This window comes from Mixophyes fleayi, chromosome 4 (genome assembly GCF_038048845.1).
Source record: "Mixophyes fleayi isolate aMixFle1 chromosome 4, aMixFle1.hap1, whole genome shotgun sequence".
Classification (NCBI taxonomy): domain Eukaryota; kingdom Metazoa; phylum Chordata; class Amphibia; order Anura; family Limnodynastidae; genus Mixophyes; species Mixophyes fleayi.
Genome location: NC_134405.1, coordinates 22,034,547 through 22,057,989, shown reverse-complemented (window position 1 = coordinate 22,057,989; position 23,443 = coordinate 22,034,547). Strand labels below are relative to the sequence as shown.

The window sequence follows — 23,443 nt, the reverse complement described above, 5'->3', positions numbered from 1 at the left end:
TTCAGTCAAAAAAGAAAATGCAGTTTATAGAAACAAGAGATATAGCGAAGCCTCAGAGAAGAAAGTGGAAGATCCTTTATCCTTCCCCTCAGCTTAGCTTTAACTTTAGGGGAATCAAGGTAGAGTTATCTTGGAAATATTTGCAGCAGTAGTTTGTTTTTATGCTTTTATTAGTCGGTCCCAGTTTTTCTAATTAATTGACTATGGAAATATATTATATAAATAGAGTATGGATATAATAAAATTAGCATATAAGAAAATAATGACAAGATATATGTGACGGACTGAATTTCTCAGTCAACATTGTAATTAGCCAGAGTCAGTTCAAAGTGATAGAGATGTTTGACAGAGATATTTTACAATACAAATCATGTTTAACTGGAAATAGTAAATTATAAATATGATTTTTGCAGATGTTTTTATCTATATTTTCTTGCGTTCAGAATTATCTCTGTCTCTTCTCATGAGATATTCCCTGGAGTTCATGTCAGGTCTAAACACTATGATGAAACATTTAGGAAGAAACATGCAGATCACCAGAGCCCAACTGGATGCCAAAATGGCAAAGATTTCCATGGCCACAGTGTATTGTCCCTGAGCACTGAGGGAGGCTGGGATATAAGATAGCCAGACACTGAGGAAGGCCAACATGCTGAAAGTAATAAACTGGGCCTCATTGAAGCTATCAGGAAGTCGACGAGCCAGGAAGGCAACAATGAAACTAATGGTGGCCAGAAAAAAGAGATAACCTAACATGGTCCAAAAGGCAATGGTGGAGCCCTCATTGCACTCAATAATGATGAGTCCAGGTTTGGTTTGAGTGTTGTATTCTGGGAAAGGAGGAGCAAGTGACAGCCAAGTGAGACACAAGAAGAACTGTAAAAGAAAACAAGTAAAAATGATCATGTATGATACTTGAGGTGTGGTCCATCTCCTTAGGCTGCTGCCCGGTCTAGTGGCCATAAAAGCAAACACCACCATGATAGTCTTAGCTAAAACGCTAGAAATACAAAGAGCAAAAACCAGTCCAAAAGCAGTTTGACGTAGAAGACAATTCTCAGGTTGGGGATAACCAATGAAGACTAAAGAGCAGAGGAAACACAAAGACAGGGACACCAAAAGAAGACAACTTAAAGAATAATTGTTAGCTTTGACTATTGGTGTGTCCTTACAGTGGTTGAAAAGTCCTAAAATAAGAACAGGAATAAAGGAGGACAGTATGCTTGATGCTGCTAATCCTGCTCCTAAAGGGTTTTCATAGTACAGGTACTCCATAGTCTTCAGAAGACATTTGGTTTTCTGGAGATTTGGCCACTGGTCCCATGGACACTTCAGACAATCAACAGAATCTGAGAGATAGAATTGATAAATTATTACACTCTGCATTTCATATTTTTTAAAGGAAATAGCATAATTACAGTAACATACTTTGGATGTAGAAAGTTGTATATCATTGATCGCCTCATATTGTACTTGCTAAAATTCATCAGAATGATGATCTACAAAACTTTGCTAAAAAAGTAATTAACAAAGTCATATATCAATATATATAACAAATATTACATGAGGGAGACACAGGACACACAAGTCACTCTAAGAAAATAGTATAAAAATAAATTACAAATAGCGCACTAATTATCCTAAACGAGCTAAGCTGAACATTTGTAATCCAACATTGATATGTATATAGCAGAGTATTATATAATTTTGCGATACATTTGACCCAATCTCTGTCAGGAATTCAATGTAACTGGAAAAAAAAATAATAGAAAACCTATTAATCCCACTCATCAGGCACATAGTTGTATAGGACTTTCCTTTTAAGTAAGTAATCATTGGAGCACTATTTAGAAGAGTGTCATCATTAGATATGTAGCTCTGTATGATCTTTAAGACAATCATATGAAGGGTTTTTTACCAGGAGACAAAAGTTTCTACCATAATAATTTACTTCAATGTCTTCATCTTGTTTGGAAAATAGCTTCCTGGCTGCTTTCCAATATTTCTTTTGGCAAATGATTATGAATTATTGCAACCTTATCCGGTGATGATTTCACCCTACACATTATAGAATTTATTTTGTTGGGCAGCACAGTGGCCTAGTGGTCAGCACTTCTGCTTCACAGCACTGGGGTGATGAGTTCAATTCCCGACTATGGCCTTGTCTGTGTCGAGTGTGTATGTTATTCCTGTGTGTGTGTGGGTTTCCTGCAGGTGCTCTGATTTTCTCCCACGCTCCAAAAACATACTGGTAGGTTAATTGTCTGCTATTAAAATTGACCCTAGTGTGTGTGCGAATTTAGACTGTAAGCTCCATTGGGGCAGGGACTGATGTGAATGAGTCATATTATTTTTAGAACAAATTTTGTAACAGTAAAATTTATATCTGGAGGGGCCCATAACCATTCCATTACAAGATTTATATTGATCATTTTGAAATTGTGGTGGGGTTCCAGGAGTTTCTTGGCTGCATCCATTCAGGAGTGTTCAAGGCAGAGTATTTAAAATCGACATAGAGCCCAAAAGAATAGAATCACTGCCGGTTAAGCTATCATGGACAATGGTGGAAAAACTGTTGGACTTTTAAGAAGTGAATGTTAACCGTGTGAATGTTCTAATGCTCCAAACGATTCCAGATAATTCTATTCTTGATAGTGTATGACTGACTGCATGGTGGTATAAAATTTCCCAAGCTCCAGAAAAAGAAATTAACTTCTTCTCATGTTCCTAGTTTCTCAGATGTATTATCACTTACCTGTCTGGTTAGATATCTCTCCTTGTAGACAGGGGACACATTCAAAACAACAAGCAGGTTGTCCTCTTATAGCGGCTTTCCTGAAACCTGGGAGACAGCTCTCACTGCAGACTGAGCGAGGGGTCTGGTGATATGACATAATGTTTAGATTATGTATTTAAAAACAAATATCACAAATTACTCTCCAAAATGTGCCATGTTGCGCTTGAGACTTATGAAAAATATAGTCTTCCTAAAGACATACCTAAACCAGTACCAATAGCATAACTCACTTTGGTAACTTTCCTCAACATAGGGAGGAAGATAGACTTATAAGGGCATATTCAATTCCGATCCGCGGTAAATGCTGAAAATGCGCAGTACTGCCGGTAATATGGTACCGCAATAACGCGGATTTTCGTACGCAGCCCTATGGGCTGCGAACGAAAATCCACATTATTGCGGTACCGCGGATTAGGTTCGCGGCCGTACCGGCGCGATCCCGCAAATCGGGATCGGAATTGAATTATGCCCCATAAATTCTTCAACTGTAACACATGGATTAAAATGAGGATTATAAATGCAGTTCACAGATAACTGTAGTTTCAGGCTGACGGTGAATGGATTATCGGGAGTGGCAAAAATGTTCCAATCAATTTTAATTTGATCATTGTCAGACATGCTTGTCATTTTGGGCCTTATTCATTATGGAACATGGCCCTTACTACACCTACGATTTCAGGGGTGGAACGGGGAGGGGACCGTGTGCATGCACATAGTCAATGTACAGTAAGGGTATGCCAAGCCTGAAAGCATGCAGCAGAATCCGATTCAAGCTTTGGCTATCTATAAGGTACATGAATTTTAGTTGTTTCACTTTCACCAGCTACAGGTCGGGAGTAGATTACTAGTGATGACGGTCGAGTATTTATGCTAGAGCATGTGTCTGAAATCAAAAGCAACTGTAAAAATGCATTATATATACAGGAGACATTTAGAAGTGTCTACAAAATACAGCTAATAGATTATTCTATTGGGAAAAAAATAAAAAATAACATTTTTTGGTTTTGTCATTAATGACTATATTATTAAAAGGTGACATTAATTGAACATATTTTTTATTTTTCCTGTATATTCTATTGGGACTTTATATTCCACATATGCATTAGAATTAGTATCCTGCAGTGAATTGTCTGTTGAAGCAGAGTGAACCAAGACCCGTATTTAACTACATACATATCTTTACATCCGCTCGTTGCGGAATACGGATGTTCGTATGCTTATTTACATGCACTTTTTTTAAAAAAACTTACAATCATTTTCCATGCCTTAATGAATAAGACCCTTTGTGTGTAAAAATGTTGTTATAGTTCCAACAAATCACAAAAAGCTTTTCTGGTAATACACAGGATGTGACAATACTGCCTAGAAACATGTTGTAAATCCTTAACCTGTGTTTTTCCCTTATACCCAGTGATGATGAGTCACGGCACTTTTAATTTCAAGATTTTTTATTTTCATTGAATTTTTCAAGCAAATGATAAACAAGAATAATTTTTCTTGTGGTTGTATTAATCTTAAACTTAAACATTTCTACAGGCCTTTTATTATGGGTATAATTAACTGCTGAATGATGTGCCTAAATTGATAGTGCTTGGACAAATAGAGGCTAAGGGCTAGATTTACTAAGCTGCGGGTTTGAAAAAGTGGGGATGTTGCCTATAGCAACCAATCAGATTCTAGCTTTCATTTATTTAGTACCTTCTACAAAATGATAGCTAGAGTCTGATTGGTTGCTATAGGCAACATCCCCACTTTTTCAAACCCGCAGCTTAGTAAATCTAGCCCTAAGTCCCCAAAAAGCACTGTTCACTCTTCTCTCATCTCACACACTTGTAAGATTGACTTGAGTTGCACACACCCTCAGCCTATTACCTAGTTTTTGCAATAAGTTCCTTGTGTACCTACCCAGGGCCGTAACTAGGGCTGTGCGATAGGGGCGACCACCCAGGGCGCAACGCTGAAGGGGGGCGCAGTTTATGAATATTTTAGGTTCATTTGGTTAAAATTGAGAGCTAGGCGGGCAGCATTTTTGCTTCTCGCCCCAGGCGCTAAAATTTTAAGTTACGGCTCTGTACATACCCCACAGCCAGAGACAACTGAAGTGATTTGTATAGGATTTAAATGGAACAGAATGTTTTGAGTTAGAAAAGGACATTATATCAGATATTCACACATATAACATATCCTTTCACCACCAGAGAAGAAATAAGATAGTTAATCCCATATTATACATGGGACCAGGTGCATAGCAATATAAATGCTCTATATTTATACAAACAAAAGGACATTTGTCAGCACTTGTCTCTATCAATACATATCTGTGTGTATCTAGCTCAGCTAGGACATAAAGGAGGAGATAAAGCCCAGTCTTATCTACTGTACTGCAAGACAGCAACAAAATATCTTTGAGGTACAAATTATGTTCCAAAACCTTTGATGTTACTTTATATACCACAGTAAGTTCTCCTAAAACTCCATTCATCTTCTCAATATTACACCTTTAATAATTAGAATCTTTACAAGGTCCCACCTCTTTTTCTCCCATAGACCACAATAACAGACTTGAGTTGATGCTGAGAAATTGACCAGAAGATGCTGCGGTATCATAACTGCCGACCGTGACCTGTCCCATAGTCCCATCTTGTGTCAGTTGCCAGTTCACGATATCATAGACTGCTGGGATGTCTCCATTTTCATCAAAATAGAGGTCACTTCCGCTGTTCAGTGTAACTCTCACATTCTTTATATAGTGCAGGAGCTGTAAAGTAGATATTGAATTAAGTTTTGTGATTTGAAATCATGATAGGCAAAAAATGATGCGTGTCTGCATGTGTGTCTGTGTAACTGTGTCTGTGTGTCTATGTATTTCCGCATCTCTGTGGTTTCGTAGTCTAATATACTCCCAGTATATTGTTATGTAACTCCATACAGTAATTCAAAGCCCAACTAGATATTTTTTCATTCCAATTTACATATAAACACAAATATTCTTACCAACCTTTCACTCTTCACCTCTGGGAGATCCCAGAGTAAAGGTGAAGTGTGAGGACGGCAGAGGGAGGGACATGAAAAAATCGTATCTTTTTGGCCCTGTGACACAATGATGCTTAAGTGATTCACCATGAATCACGTCACGATGGCTCCCATCTTGCCCGCTACCAATTCCTCAGTTAATAAGGGAGAGTACAGATGCTCAAACTTCAGTTATGCACTAGTAAATACTAAATCCTCAATATGAGGTTATGTTCAGCCAAATCTCAGTACACTCACAAACCAGGCTCTAGTATGTAGCTCCAAACTTGCATACACACTTAAATTACCATCCATAAATCAGAACTAAGAGGGAAGGCTGTGGGGAATATCATCTGTGTATTCCAGTGAACACACAAATCTGTGAATTAGCAGCTCCACCATTTTGTGAGTGACAACAATCTCACTATGCGAGTGAACTCTTGCGAGATCTCCTCAGTAAGGAGCTTACAGCGCGCCGGGGACAAAGGAATATAGTGACAGGTAAGCGCTTGGGGGGGGCCCTCACGGGGTACAGGGGGGCGGCGGGTGGCTCACATTGGGGGCCTCACGGGGAATGGAGGCGCCCTTAGCCCAGGGGCCTCCATTCCCTTAATCCAGCCCTGTATACAGGGGAAAGAGGAAGTTGTCTGCCACAGATGCTCTTGAATTGATAAATACGAGAAATCAGGCTGCATACAGGTGCTGTAATTTATAAAACCTACACCATTCACTTGGAAACTAGACATCGAATTTCATCTGCTAAAGACATTTTTTGTAAAGCAGAAAAAACAGAAGATGGTTTGGAATGCAGAATCTGTGCTCATCAGGGTCTGTAATACATGCTGTGAACAAGTCTTCTAATTGTGAATGCATTAACAATGGGGAGCTGTGTCTCTGAGTGGGAGGTCTAAGAATTTCTGCACACATTAAAATTGAATTATGACACTTTGTGAAAAGGAGGACACTACTTATTAATTTAATTTAGTTTTTATTTGATGTATTTATTTATCACACGTTCAAGGAGAATTTTGTCAGCATTTTTTACACATTTATTGTTGATATTTTCACTTGGTTGTTCGAACAAGGAAAGCGCTGATTTATATCCTGCTTTTTCTGCCATTTTGAGTATTGTCTGGTGGTACTTTGAGGTATTTTGAGCTGCATTCCTAGAGCGCTGGTTTAAATTATTATTTTTGTTACATTGCTTGCTATTTGTTTGTATAATACATGTACAATACTGATTTCTATGTTGGCACTGCATGAAAATAATAATAATAATAATAATAATAATAATAATAATAATACAAAATAATAATAATAATAAAATAATATGCTAAGGAAAATTTCAAATAAACGTAAGTGGCTAAAAATAACCTCTACATTAGAACACTCCTGTAATAAGGAAGCCAAAATAGCCACAGATATGGAAACCTATTTTTTAGACGGATTCATTAAAATAAACAGTTTTGTCTAATATTTACATGCTCCAAGGTTCCACCTAAATGTTTTGAGCGCAGTTATCTTGACACACAATCTTGCACAGGTTTACTTCTACAACACTTTAACCTCAGACATAACTTTACCTGCCATGGTTTAAAATTCAAAATGTCTTTGCAGCTCATGTAAGAGAATGTTCCATCTCCTGGCTTGCAGCTTTTTAGGTCATCCAAAGCTTTGGCCACAGCATAGACTGCAGCATAGTAACTATGAACAAATTTTAAGCTGCTGGTGTAGAGGAAGCTGTTCTTGATGCTGTCTATACTTTCTGTTCCTGTGCAATCTTTCACTGTGGGATCCAATGGGCCAGTTATATTTTTCTGATACAGAAACTTACAATTGAAAAGATTTTCCCAATATAAGTTCACCCAGGACTCTTCCAAAGAAGGTTGGACTTTGTCGAGGTAGTCACTGAATCCTGGAATCTCTCTATAGCTGGTAAAAAAGCCAATGGTCCCTGATAAAATCTGCGAAAAGATTCCTGCTGAGAACAAATTAGACATTGACCAACCAGTACTGGAGACAAAAATCTTCCCTTTGACTTTCTGTTTCACCATCTCACTCATGATAGAAACCAAATCAACATCAGATGCGAATATTAAAATAACTTTAACTGATGACTCTTTAGTGACCTTGACTATTTGGGGAGCGTTGCGGTCTGGTTGAGATAAACGAATATACTCAGTGAAGGCCACACATGCTCCAGCCTTTATTATCTCTTGTCTGATTGGCTGAATACCCTGTAGGCCATAATCATTTCCTGAAGCCAACAGACCAACCCAGGTCCAACCAAAGTGCACAATAAGATTAGCCAGTCCTATAGACTGTTCCTTATCATTGGGAATAGTCCTGACGAAGGAGGGGAAATTATTTTTATTACTTAGAAGAGACATACTTGAAAATGGACTGATCTGGAAAAAAAGAAAATTGCACATATGTAGAGTAAAAACAATGTCTTCATTATATGATCTTCATGGCTAAAAGCTTTGAAACATTTGTAATTTGTATTCACTGCCCACTTACATAGAGTGTGTGTATGAATCTGATGGACCCTAATGGACTTAGCGCAGTACAGACCCATTAAACTAGAGGAACTAGTGACTAGTTGCACCTTTGCCTAAAGATGAACTAGTTTCCATTTGCACATTTTTCTTTTTTTTCAGAGTAAAAATGATGCACTTTATGGTGTATTAAAATGTAACAATTAGTTATTACACTGTATTATTGTAATAAGAGACAAATAATTCAATTATATTGTAAATTGTAATAGATTCAGGGATATGTCTATTAAACAACAATATATGGACTGTTTTTTGTAACCAAGACATTGGTAAGGAAGATGGACATTGGACATGAATTAAATGCCTCTTATGCGCAGATATAGTGCACTAACAAATAATCGGTTAAATATGATACACTACAGTCCTAACTATGACAATATTTATTACTTTTTATTTAAAATAAAATAAAGACAAGTCAATGTACATCTGTCATTACATTAAACATATGGTACTGTAGGTCAAATACATAAAATCTTCTTACCTGAGGGTATCGGAAGACTCCTAAAATATTTGCCAAGATAACTGAGTTTGTGGAAGAGGTAGATCCTAAAACAGCACTGAAGGTTGGTTGTCCACGACACCTGTAGTTGGGGATGGCCGTGCTGGATTCAGTTAACAAATATAAAGCTCCTTGTACTTCATAGTGAGGCACATTACATGTCTTATACACCTGTAACCCCAATGTAACGTTGCCGAGAACATTGGGATTCATGTTAATCTCTTCTACAGCAAACTTCACGGTTAGAAGTCCTTGATAGGAAAGCAACCTGAATCTTCAGGACACAAAGAAATAAAAGTCAGAGTCAATAAGACAACTAAAAACTCAAAGCAAAGGCACAAAGTATCAAAAGAGTAACTAAAGGAAAATACATTTAGAGAAGCAGATAGAAAGGTAAGCATTGCAATATCAATCTGGTGGGAATCCTAGAGATCTTGGGGCCTTTCTCTCATTTCCTTGGTGCAGCAAAGAGCATTCAGCCTTTTGACTGGATGTACTATGGGGTGTATGTAGAAAGACAAATGTGGAAGCAAGGACGGCATACTATCCTTCCTGTTTGCTAATTCCTTGCCCTTGTACAATTGTCCCACCAGATAGTTCCATATGGAGGAGTCATGGCGGAGAACACATTGTCCTGAGCTGCTTCCTCTCCTCCTAAATTACTCTAGTCGCTGCAGAAGTTTAGCAAAGCTGCATTGTATATAAGAAACAATTCCTACACTCTGCTGATCTGCTCTTGTGAATCCACCCTAGTACGCGAAACACTATATTTAGAAGATGGAATATTGCTTTTTTTGCAAAATGTTCCTGACGTTAGAACCAGTTCTGAAATGTGACCTCATAATCTAATTTTATTATCTTACTGGTTTCACCATGGCATCACTATATCATCATAGCTGAGAAGAAATCAAAGTTTTACTGTAACTTTTAAGAACCGATCTAGCAGGTTATATAACGATGAGAGAAATATTTCTGAATCTTAATCTTCATGAGCAGGTAAGAGATGTGCATATCACCAAGGACTTGCACAATTTCTGCAGTTGCATCTAATCGCAGCAAAACTCACTTGTGTTGAAAATCCCTAAGAAAAGAGAATTCATCATAACAGCTCACAAGCCCCCACCTCACAAGCTCCCACCACACTTTAAAACTTCACCACAGTCCCTGTTTTTAACATCTCTCTTTTGAAAGGTAAGAGAGTTGTCAAACTGTTGTCTAACCCTCTTTTAACCATTCTTAAGATCTTTAGAACCCCTGGTGCTCCCATCCCAAATTAATAACAGCTTTTGTTTTTTTATATGATTTCTATGTCAAATGTCAAATTTCCTATCTCCCTAATATATTGACTAATCGCCTATGTAGAACAGAAAATCTCACTTGTCTGCATGTCAGTAATCCCATTCTTCTCTAAATTCCTGGTAAATAATTGTCTGGAATGCACTATTGTATTATTCTTCTACTTTCTGTGTAAATATCTCAGTGTGTCCTATGATCCCTTATTAAAACTGTTTACACATATTTCCTTGGCCAGCTGATAATGGAACAGTTTAGCATCTCTTTCTGTTGGTAATAATCAGATCTGAGCTTACTACTGTCATCCAATTGTCTTTCCCTGAGAGCCTCCTGCACAGTAGGACATCTGTATTTTTTTTGCATAAAATTCTGCACCGGCTGTGCCACAGAGCGGAGATTTCCAAAAAGAAGTTTACAAGTTTACAGGTGTGTAACTATGTAGCATGAAGTGGACAAATAGAGACAGTAATGTGTATGTATAAGTGTATAATCGAGTTGTACTGACAGGATATGTGTATAGATGAGAGTGTATGATGGAGGTGTACTGACAGGATATGTGTATAGATGAGTGTGTATGATGGAGGTGTACTGACAGTGATATGTTATAGATGAGAGTGTATGATGGAGGTGTAGTGACAGTGATATGTTATAGATGAGAGTGTATGATAGAGTTGTACTGACAGGATATGTGCATAGATGAGAGTGTATGATAGAGGTGTACTGACAGGATATGTGTATAGATGAGTGTGTATGATAGAGGTGTACTGACAGTGATATGCATATAGATGAGAGTGTATGATGGAGGTGTACTGACAGTGATATGTGCATAGATGAGAGTGTATGATGGAGGTGTACTGACAGGATATGTGTATAGATTAGAGTGTATGATAGAGGTGTACTGACAGGATATGTGTATAGATGAGAGTGTATGATGGAGGTGTACTGACAGGATATGTGTATAGATGAGAGTGTATGATAGAGGTGTACTGACAGGATATGTGTATAGATGAGAGTGTATGATGGAGGTGTACTGACAGGATATGTGTATAGATGAGAGTGTATGATAGAGGTGTACTTACAGTGATATGTGCATAGAGGGGAGTGTATGATGGAGGTGTACTGACAGGATATGTGTATAGATGAGAGTGTATGATAGAGGTGTACTGACAGGATATGTGCATAGTTGAGAGTGTATGATAGAGATGTACTGACAGGATATGTGTATAGATGAGTGTATGATAGAGGTGTACTGACAGGATATGTGTATAGTTGAGAGTGCATGATGGAGATGTAAGGCCTGATTCACCAAGGTAAGCATTCTGAGTGCAACCCGAATTTAGTATTATACTCACAAATTTAGGCTTTTGAAATCGGGGACAGGTCTGTTGTGCTCTGCTACACATGTATAGATACAGGTGTATTTTCTAGTTGTAGTAAATGAGTGTACGTGGGTGTTTGTGCATCTGCATATTCTGCTGTTTGTACCTAAATCTTTAGTAACATAGATAATATTTAGAACCCAATTGATTAGTATATTAGATCATAGTCTCTATATTATTGTATTAAATCTGTAGTATAGTAATGAAGGATTGGCCGGGAATCACACTGGCGAGTCCAGAAGCAAAATATAATTCTGTCCTCAGTTGTTACAGGGCAGTAACAGAAAGTGATAATGGCGAGTTAATGATGACAGCAACAGTAAAGATTACAGTTATTGTGATATAAAGCGAACAATGCATAAGAATATCAGACAATTGTTCCAATGTGTTAAACACATTCAGACTTATTGCTATAAATTCCTGTACACATCCAAAACAATGTTGCAGTTACATAACTTTAATTAACACTTACGATGCGCAGTTGGTTCTGGGTGGTCTCTCTGTGAAGTAAACATTTCGGTAAACTTTATCCATAAAAATGGGAATCAAAACTCCAATCATGATATCTCCAGGCTGTGTTAACTCCTCAAGAGCAGGGAGATCCAGTCTACATCTCAAATCCATGGAATAAATCAATTGAGGAAGGAAAAACATTGCCATGGTCCAAGTTACTGGAGACAAACTGATCATTTTATACGAATTTGTTGACAGTTACTGTAAGATAAGATGTCACTTTCTATTTAACATCATTACAGTCAGGAATATTGCAAGGCATACACACAGTATGAATACTCATGCACATAATTGTACAGGGCATAATTAAAATAACAGCAGGGAAAGATGTGGGTACACTAACAATAATATATATATATATACATATATATATATATATATATATATATATATATATATATATATATATATCATGTCAGGATAGATGAGTGCATAAGGTATGAAGAGTGACTTCGCTATGTGTATGGATAAGGGTATATGATGAAAGTGTAATTAAAGTGATGTGTGTATGGATGAGCTTATAAGGAGGAGGTGTAGTGACAGTGGTGTGTGTATATGGATGGGGTTATATGATGGAGGTGTAGCAAAAGTTATGTATTGATAATGAGAGTGTATCAGGAAAGTAGAGTGACAGTGTTGTGTGGATAGATGAGAGTGTATAAAGTAAGTGTAAAGGAGTGAGTGTGACCGAGGTGTATTCACAGTGCGTATAGATGATGGTGTTTAATGAAGGTGTAGTGACAGTGTTGTGTATAGATGAGGGTGTATGATGGAGGTGTAGTGACAGTGATGTGTGTAGATGAGTGTATATGATGGAGTTGTAGTGACAGTGATGTGTATAGATGAGGGTGTATGATGGAGGTGTAGTGACAGTGATCTGTGTATGGATGAGGGTGTATGATAGAGATATAGTGACAGTGATATATGTAGATGAGTGTATATGATGGAGATGTAGTGACAGTGATGTGTATAGATGAGGGTGTATGATGGAGGTGTAGTGACAGTGATGTGTATAGATGAGGGTGTATGATGGAGGTGTAGTGACAGTGATGTGTGTATGGATGAGGGTGTATGATGGAGATATAGTGACAGTGATGTGTATAGATGAGGGTGTATGATGGAGGTGTAGTCACAGTGATGTGTGTATGGATGAGGGTGTATGATGGAGATATAGTGACAGTGATGTGTGTAGATGAGTGTATATGATGGAGTTGTAGTGACAGTGATGTGTATAGATGAGGGTGTATGAAAAAAATGTAGTGACAGTGATGTGTGTATGTATGAGGGTGTACAATAGAGGTGTAGTGACAATGATGTGTGTAGATGAGGTTGTATTAAAAAGATATAGTGACAGTGATGTTTGCTTAGGAGGGTGATGAATGATGGAGATGAAGTAACAGTAGTGCAAATGGATGGCAGTAGTGACAGTAATGGGTATGGATGACTTTGTATGATGCAGATTTAGTGACAGTGGTGTGTGTCCTACTTACAGTGCAGATGTCATCTCTGTGATTAGTTATTAGTTATACATCTACTTTTATAGGGAAGTTTGTATACTTGTGTGAGTCATAATTGCAACGCTTATTTTTAAGAAAGGAATCTCAATGGAAGGAATCTCAATGGAATTTATCAAGATGTGTTTGAAAGTTTATCCAAATGGATAATTATACTGATAATTGTGTGATCTCCCAGATGTAAAGTTTGTGGCCTAAGGTTAGTTAGTAAACAAGGTCCTGTAAATCAGCACTGACTGTATTACCACAGCATGGAGCAGATTTCCTACAGTTTATACAATGAATAGCAATAATGAAATTTAGAATGAGATTGTTTTTTGCCATTTACTTTATCCCTTATAAAATGTCCATTTTGATGACCTGCTGTCCTTTATCTTTAGTCCTAGTTAAATCACACCATGGGAAGTTAGAGCTAATCATATCAAGCCGAATGAATGAGTGAATGAATTTAGTTTCATTTAAAATCATGCTATACACAACAATTCTGTTTTCATATGTGAAACAATACCAATGTTTCCACGATCATTGTCAGTGTTGTGTCATTACTACTGCACGTCATGTCCTCCCATACATGTTATATAACCAAGCACAGCTAGCCGGCCTGTGCAGATTACAATGATGTTAAGATACCTAAAGCACAGTATTCTCTCTAATCATGGTAACCGACACCCAGGGTTTAATCAGTATAATGCTGGTCACTATTAGTAAAAGGGTGGCAGGTGTATTGTGCTCCCCAGCACTAACTATAACCAACAGCAATAAAACAACGCATTGTCTGCTAGTGATGCTGACTGAGACCAGGGTGATTCACTTGGTCATTCAAAGGTGTGATTTATGCTAACTTCAACTTGTTATTCTGTATAAAGTGAAAGGATTCAATAAACACATTGACCATCACACTGTATCATTTACTCCGGACCCCTGGACCAGCTGGCTGCATCATGTCCAACAAGTTGTGTTAAGAAGATAATTTTGGCCATAGTGGGACATGTTGCTTCTACTTGATAGGGTTCAATGAAGCAACTGTGAATTAAACCAGGCAGCCCTATTGCTGAAACATCTAGGTTGTTATCCTAACGTTATTCTACTGGCCAAAGTAGATGGCTAGGAAACAAGCTTCAAAAGACGGTTGAAACAACTTCCAGCGTGATAGGCAGATTTTTCTTTTGTGCCTATTGTGCAATAGTGATTTTATAGTCTTTGGTGGTTCTATAATCTTGGGTGATTATTTATCTTTTCATTCTCACTCCTGTATTTAAACAGGTCTATGCTCCATTGAGTCATGGGGTACTCTGGAGCGTGACCCAGCATTGACAGGCTCAGCCTCACCTCTGGGCCCTGAAGTGCCCATACTCTTTCTTCCATGGTTGCTACATTTGCTTAGCCCATCTCCACCTATTGGCCAGTGACAACTTCTGTTCCTCTGCCAATTACACCACCTGGCTTCACAAACCAAAGCACTTTAGTGGAAATGCAGGTGCACCAATATGAGTTGAGATGCGTGATATCACCAAAGAATATCTTCCACTGTCCCATGGCTGTTTTGCATCATGGAAATCAGACCTTAATTAGCTCATGATAGTGAAGGAAAATGCTGAAGCAGAATATCACACTGAAGAATTTTAATGAAAATACAGATTGGTCTAAGATCATCTTAATTTCAGATTTCATCTGGCACTTTTAGTTTAGTTACAATGATACGGTTCCATTATTAAGTCAGTTCCAGAGCAGAATCCTTCTTTTTGTGCAGACTTGGAGTGAACCACTTGTGGGTCACACTCAGTGGCGCACGCAGGGGGGGTTTCTGAGTCTCTAGAAACCCCCCCCTGCGCTAACTTAGTGGCCACTGTTCTATACAGCAGCCGCGGCGCTGTCAAAGAAGCGACCGCGGCGGTGCTGTATTGTATACAGCACCGCCGCAGACGCTTCTTAGACAGCGCCGCGGCTGCTGTATAGGACAGCGCTGGCGAAACGCAGCAGCTCTTTTTGGTTTTTTGTTTTTTTTTGGGTCGGCGGGGGGAAACCCCCCGACAATCCTCTGTGCGCCGCTGACACTACCTGTGATTTCTCCTCCGCATCGTGGTCTGTAGACAGAAAGGTTCCCCCTGGGCATATATGACACCTATGTTGCCCCACCATTGTCACATATGGCAGGTGGACACAATGGCTACACTAAATTCATAAAATGCCCCTGCTATTGTATATAGAAATATTGCGGCCTGTGAAGCAAAGTAGAAACAAAAGTCCTGCTTTCACCGTGTGTCCACATTATTTCTCTATCCTACATATGTCATGTCAGTAGTTGTTTTGGCAAGCTGGGACATGCGAGTCAAAGGCTATTATGACAAGGATATTTTAAATACACTTTTGCTGATTTACATGCTACTGGATATGGTATTACTGCTGTGTAAACATGCATCCACAGTGCACAGTAATGCTATATCCAGGGTATATAAATCAGTGAAAATCATAAACTCATATTGCTTAGACAATGCTGACTGTAATTAATAAGTACCAGTATTCCCAAGGAGCAATTGATAAGCACTAATCTTGCACTGCATGGGCTGTTTACACCCCAACCACATGCTGACCCCAATCCCTTCTCAATCGCTCTGCCACTTGGTGGTGGTGGCACCTTTTTATTACCTGGGAACCTATCATTGGTTTCCCGGGTGAGCCCTACATGCCCCAGTCCAGCACTGTATCTTTTTGTTACATAGGAAACTGGGAGAAGTTGCGGGTAAAGGGCCATTTACTCCTATGACCTGTACAAATATATATGACATTTCAACTATTTAAACTATGACTAAGATTCAGAAGAAAAACATGTAATTATATTTTATATATGAACTCTTGGCCTGATTCATTAAAAAATGCAAAAAACGAACATGTGCATTTTTAAAAAAACCTCATTCATCGGGCATACGCATGTTCATACTCAATAAAGGAGAACATGTAATGATACGTCTGTTTTTGAATACGTGTCTAGGTGCACTCTCCAACAGACAATACCAATCAGGATATAATAAATATGTGGAATATAAAGTCTCAAAAGAGTACATAGTAGAAAAAAAAACTGTTAATGTCACCTATATAATATTAATGTCAAAACATAAAAAAAGCCTATTCTTATTTTCCCCCCATAAACAAAGATTTGTTTATGAATGTCTACTGTACATAAAATTCATTTTTTAAAATAAATAAATGATTTTTACAGTTGCTCTGGACTGCAAACATATATGTAGCAGCTGCGGGGAACGACAAGCACACAGAGTTCCTACCTTCTCCACATTTGGTCCATCTACCGTTCTTACAGACCTCATCAGCACAGCTCCCCACGAAACTTCAGTAAAGGGGGGAAACCACAAAAAATTACTGAAGAGCATGGATACAATGTTGAAGGAGAAAATGTGTCCAAGGTGATGGCCAGAAGTAAAGACAATTCACTACTCTTATCACGACACCTCAATTTGGTCTGGACACAGGACTAAGGATATTTGGGAAAGGAAAGCATCCCTCCTGAATACCCTATTCATCAATGTGGTAGTGAGGTCCCCACCTAGAGAGAGACAAAACAGAAAGATGATACTCAACGGGTAATCGCCACCTCCTCTTGATGGTCATCTGCACTTCCATGATTGGTACCTAGAATAAAGGGGAAACACAAAACAGGCCACCCACAGAGCTATCTACCGGGCTAATATGTTCCTTCCATACTAGTGCTAGCTACAATAACAGCAAAACAACCTCCCTAACACAATCTCCACAATTCAGTCACAGAATATAGTCAACAGGTAATAGCAGGTTCCAAAAGCCTACCTTTACTGGAGCCCTGACTTCTGGAACCTAAAAGATAAAATATCTCAAACACAAATATTCAATATAGTGTCTGCCACACAATGGCCACCTGTGTACTGCACAAAAGGGACAGACTGGCACAGCCTCACAATGACTGTGTACTTCCTAACTGCTACCACTCCTAATGCCCCTGATCTCCACAGGTCTATTGCCTGAATTACGTGCCCACATTCTAATCATGCACTTAACTTGGCCACAGCCTAATCCTGAAATTTGACAGCTGCCCACAGGCTAATCCTGTTTTTAATAAATGTGCCTAACGGAGAACTACATTAAACCTAAATGCCCCAGGTCTTGTGCCCACTACTGCTGAATGGGCCTAGTGCCTGAAAGATGCCAAGGGCTTAGTACACAAAGTCTACAGAAAGACAGATTGCAGGTGTGGACCTGGAAGAGATCTGCCCAAAGCCAACTTTCATTGGCAGAAGGGGAGAACCATCATAGCTCTTTTGCCTTCCCCACTAATTCTGGAAGAAGTCTTCATGCTTGTACCTGCAGCTCCTCGGCACTGCACTATCTGTCCATGTCTTCTGTTTTCTCATTTCCAATCCGCTGACTTCTTCTTCCACTCGACACCTTCTCTTTTAATCATACAAGCTTCTTTCTTCTATCTGGCGTTCTTCTTTGGATTCTGTCCTAACTGCGGCGCTGACTCTTCTCCAGAGCTCCAAATAGGTCTCTATCTGCCATTGGACTAAACTCCCGCCACACGAGACGGCCATAAAATAAACGTTGAGTGGGCGAATCTCTGAATGGGTACATTTTCTCTTTGGCTTCTGCACTCTCTTCATGAGCTCACACATGTCCTAATATGCATGTGCGACCGTTTTCCTTACTAATCAGCACTTACACCTGACCTGTAGCTGGTGCAAGTGATATAACAGAAAAACATGTGTCTCAGAGATGCCCAAAGCTCAATTTGTATGTTGCTGCATGTGCTCGAGCTTGGCACTCCCTTACTGTACATTGAGTACATGTATACGTCTAGTCCACTCCCTGGATTTCCCTGCTTGTGTTTTAAAAAAGATTTGTTTTGTTTGAACATCACAATTTATCTCACTGATCTTCTTTCAGGCATATTTTTTGTCTTGTCTATTCATATTATTTTCTACTACAAAATCTTTAAGTGATACAATATCTAAACTGGTTATTTTTACTAAATATTTCCATGGAAGTTAAACAAAACACGCATGAAACTCTTTTGGAGAGTCCTTTGCAGGGCCTTCTTTCCCATTGGGCACAATGGGCAGGTGCCTGGGGGCCCTGCAGCAGAGGGGGGCCCGTCGGAGGCAGCACAAAAAAAAAAATACTGGGGAAAAAAAATAAGAAAATACTTACCTTGCGGTCAGCTGGCGATCCGGCTCCCTCCCTGGTCTCCTCCTCTGTACGGCGCTCGCAGTGCATGTTGGGCATGACGTCATCACGCCCGCCCGACCTCCATTGCGGAGCGCGATGGAGTAGGAGACCAGCGAGGGAGCTGGATCGCTAGCTGGCCGCAAGGTAAGTATTCTCTTATTTTTTTTTCCAGGTTTTTTTTTTTTGTGCTGCCTCCGACGGGCCCCCCTGGGCTGCAGGGCCCATATATATAATCACTCTTTTTTTTATATATATATATATATATATATATATATATATATATATATGTATATATATATAGGGGCCCTGGTGCACTGCTTTGCCCGGGGGCCCAAAATGTTGTTAAGAGGGCCCTGGTCCTTTGTCAGTCTTACCTACAGGACATCACTTGACTACTAAGTATATTAAGTTTTGCATTAGACACTCCAAGATATTACCTCTTGATCAGACAGTTTACACTTGTTACAGATCATGTCCCGTTACAATGGATGTGTGCAAATAAAAGCCAGAATGACAGGGTTACAAGATGGTTTTTAGCATTGCAAAATTTTAAGTTCACAGTTGAACATAAGCCCCATACACAAGTAGCCTTTGCAGATGCATTGTCACGTATCTTCTGTTTAAAGGCTACACGAGTTCCACTCTCTCGGTCAAAACAGGGGAGGAGGATGTGTGTCAAAAACACTGGAATAGTTTTTTTAGGTAGACAAGTTTGTCCTTGGTTTCTGACCTACATGTTTTAAAAACCCCAGGGAAATTGATTTGTGTATTCAGCTTTAGAAAAAAAATCTGGTAAAGGTCCCTAGTGTATAAATGGAGAGCGAAGGGTGGGCTCCATTTATAAGGCCCAGTTCAGGTCTTCCAATATTCCAGCCAGCGAGCAGACTGATTAATGGTTTCACCTGTAAGGTGTGTTTATATAGTATGTTAATGGGATAAGTCTGAGTCTCTGCTCTGCCTGGGGAAAGGGACAGCAGGGTCTTTGTAGGGGATAGCCTGATATATTGTGTTTAAATTGTTAGTGAATAATTGGTATTTCTTCTTTGTGTGTATTTTGGGAAGAATATCCCTTAGAATGTCTTTTCAAATATATTGTAAGACAGATACATCATACGCAAAAACAATCAATATTTTATTACCAGATATACTTGCTCAAGTATAAATTTCCACAAATCCAGTACAAGTCTAAGGTGGGTTCTTGCCACAGGTAAGTGTAATTCAAGTGGGGAAACATTATGACCATCTGATGGAAATGACAGGATGCCAATTGATGCTCCACAGGATCAAATGCTCCACAGAGCCTGGATCTAAGATTTGTTGTTTTAAAATGTTTCTCGGAATTAGAGAAACCCTATTTGTTTTGAGATCTCTTGCACCATTTTCTTCTCTATACTGTGTTGTTGTGATTGTATATTTAGATCTTGGTGTGGATGAGATCTTTTTGAGTTGAGGTCTGCATGTGATTGGTTTGCGCCAAATACCCTATTTTTTTTATTATTTCTATATCTGTGTTCATCCACTCTAGGTTTGTGTGCTGCAGCATTATGTGTCAGAATAGAGAAATCCATAAACCGAGATTTGAGGAAATCTTGCTTAAAAACAAAAGATGAAATGGAATGTTTCTTTGGAAGGTATGTTGTGGAGGTTAGAAAATATGCTATTAGAGGAGAGTCAAATCTGGTGGGAAGTTGCAACCTAAGAAACATATCTGGTAAATCGGTTTATACGTAGAGGTCTCAGAATGACAACAGAACCATATTTTATTATGGATTCTAAATAATTTGTTAATAACTGCCATAGATATCTCACCCATTGTTCATTGTCATTAATGGAACTCATTGTTAATGAAAGAAAAATAGATCTCATAGAAATTAAGTTGAAACATTAAAAACATTAGTCTCCCCTTTGTCGGAGTTAGAGGAGTTTAAGGAGATAGTGCAGTGGTTCCCAAACTATGCGCCTAGGCTCCCTGGGGTGCCTCGGCAATCTCACAGGGGTGCCTCGGCCAGGACCAGTGGTAAGCAAGGTGGGGGACTACTTGGTAATTATTTTGGCTTAGGGGTGCCTTGAAAAAATGATGGAGACCCTAAGGGTGCCTTGAACTGAAAAAGTTTGGGATCTACTGAGATAGAGAATGAAATCACATACAAACTTAATAAAGAAGAAAAAAATGATCATGGAAAAAAGTATAAAAAGTACAGAAGATATAAAGAAGATTTTTCTACTGATATGGTCTATATTAGGTCTAGAAAAGATAGAGAAAAAGTTGATAAAACTGAAATTATTAAAGAAGAGACATTTTAAGAAAATGGAGAAATATTATAAACAATACAGTCAAATTCCCAGTTAGAAAGAAGATGAATAAATCAAGATCACACATTATATATGACAGATCACCAGTCCTGTATTGTAGGGGCTAAATGGATGAACATAGTCATTATTTCCAATTAGTCCACAAATAATAACTGACAAATAGTAATTTTTTTCAAATTAGCTGACTATTGAATTATATTACATAAATAGAATATCAATATAATAAAATCTAGCATGTGGGAAATAATGGCACGATTGTTGTGACAGACTGAATTTCTATGTCCAATTTGAAATTAGCCAGAGTCATCTCAAAGTGATTTGGCAAAGATGTTTTACAATGCAAAGCATTTTTTTTTTTATTTAATTATATTTTAATTGGAAAAAGTTAATTTTAAATATGATTTGTGCAGATGTTTTTATCTAGATCTTGAAAACTCATCTCTTTCCCTTCTCATGAAATATTCCCTGGATATCAGATCTGAACACTATGATGTAATATTTAGGAAGAAACATGCAGATCACCAGAGCCTAAGTGGATGCCAAAATGGCAAAGATTTCCATTTCCACAGTATATTTTCCCTGAGCACCGAGGGAGGCTGGGATAAAAGACACCCAGTCACTGTAGAAGGCCAACATGCTGAATGTAATAAACTGGGATTCATTAAACCTGTTATGAAGTCTGCGAGCCAGGAAGGCTTCAATGAAACTAATAGTTGCCAGAAAAAAAAAGATAACCTAGCATGGTCCAAAAGACAATGGAGGAGCCTTCATTGCACGTAATAATGTTGACTCCAGGTTTGGTTTGAATGTTGTATTGTGGGAAAGGAGGAGCAATTGACAGCCAAGTGAGACACAAGAAGAACTGTAAAAGAAAACAAGTAACAATTATCATGTATGAAACTTGAGGAGTGGTTAATCTTCTTAATTTGCTGCTCGGTCTAATGGCCATAAAAGCAAACACCACCCTGATAGTTTAAGCCAAAAGGCTAGAAATACAAAGAGCAAAAATCAGTCCAAATGCAGCTTGACGTAGAAGACAATTCTCAAGTAGGGGATAACCAATGAAGACTAAAGAGCAGAGGAAACACAAAGACAGGGACGATAACAGAAGGCAACTTAGAGAATCATTGTTAGCTTTCACTATAGGTGTCCTTTCAGTGGTTGAAAAGTCCTAAATTAAAATCAGGAATGAAGGAGGACAGTATGCTTAATACTGCCAATGCTGCTCCCAATGGATCTTCAACGTGCAAATACTCAGTAGCCTTCAGAAGACATTTGGTTTTCTGGAGATTTTGGCCACTGATCCCATGAACACTACAGACAATCCACAGAATCTGAGCAATAAAATTGATAAATGATTATGTGTATCATTGATTTCCTCATTTTGTACTTACTAAATTTCATCAGAATGATGATCTACCAAACTTCACTAAAAAAAGCAATTTGGAAAGTCATACATAAAAATATATAACAAATACTATATGAGGGAGACACCAAAATACTAGTCACTCTTTGAAAGAGTATAAATAACACTATTTATCCTAAAAGAGCTAAGCTGAACACTTGTAATCTAACATTAAAATGTATATAGGATTGTATTATATAATTTTGCAATACATTTGGCCCAATCTCTATCTGGAATTCTGTGCAACTAGAAAAAAATAGAAAACCCATTAATCCTACTCATGAGACACAATCTTGTATAGAATTTTACTTTTAAGTAAGTAATCATTAGAGCACCATTTAGAAGAGTGTCCTCACTAGCTATGCAGCCATGTATGACATTTAATGCCATCATATGACCATTTCTTTCACCAGAAGATGTGGACAAATGTTTCTACCATAATAACAAGTTTTCATGGACAATTGCTTCCTGGATGCTCTCCAATATTGTTTTTGTTTAATTAAAACAACATATAATTTAGTAGGAAGTAGGGGTAGGGCAACATTGTTTGAAAGAAAATAGTAATTCTGGGAACCAATGTTGCCAGTCTTTGAAGTTTTTGTCCAAAATTCATCCAGTGGAAGGATCAGAACAGGCTTAATGTGAGGTCCGACCAGGACCCTGACCCCTTATAACCCACCCAGGATCCAGGTGGACCAGATCGCATTGGTTTCATCCTAATCGGTTCAGGGGTGTCCAAATGCAAATAAGCAAAATCCATTCAGTGGAGTGTCCAGAACAGACTCCCAAGGTCAAAATTATAAACAGCGTACACCAACGGGAGGTCCGAGTGAGACCTATACTCCCTAGAATGTCGTCTGGGATACAATGTTGAAAGTCTTTTGAAATTTTCGTCCAAATCCATCCAGTGGAATGCTCAGAAAAGGGTTCGCAGGGCAAAGTTCTG

The 23,443-nt window shown here is 38.5% G+C and overlaps 1 protein-coding gene across 1 annotated transcript; it reads right to left on the bottom strand.

Annotated features, from left to right (window-relative positions):
- Positions 1 to 423: 423 nt before the first annotated feature.
- Positions 424 to 10,100, bottom strand: LOC142150541 (extracellular calcium-sensing receptor-like). The gene is made up of 6 exons (XM_075205738.1): positions 10,087 to 10,100; positions 8,849 to 9,140; positions 7,393 to 8,217; positions 5,328 to 5,555; positions 2,756 to 2,879; positions 424 to 1,349 (listed from the first exon to the last, which is right to left on the bottom strand). The coding sequence occupies exons 1-6, from the start codon at positions 10,098 to 10,100 to the stop codon at positions 424 to 426; spliced, it is 2,409 nt and encodes an 802-aa protein (XP_075061839.1).
- Positions 10,101 to 23,443: the final 13,343 nt, after the last annotated feature.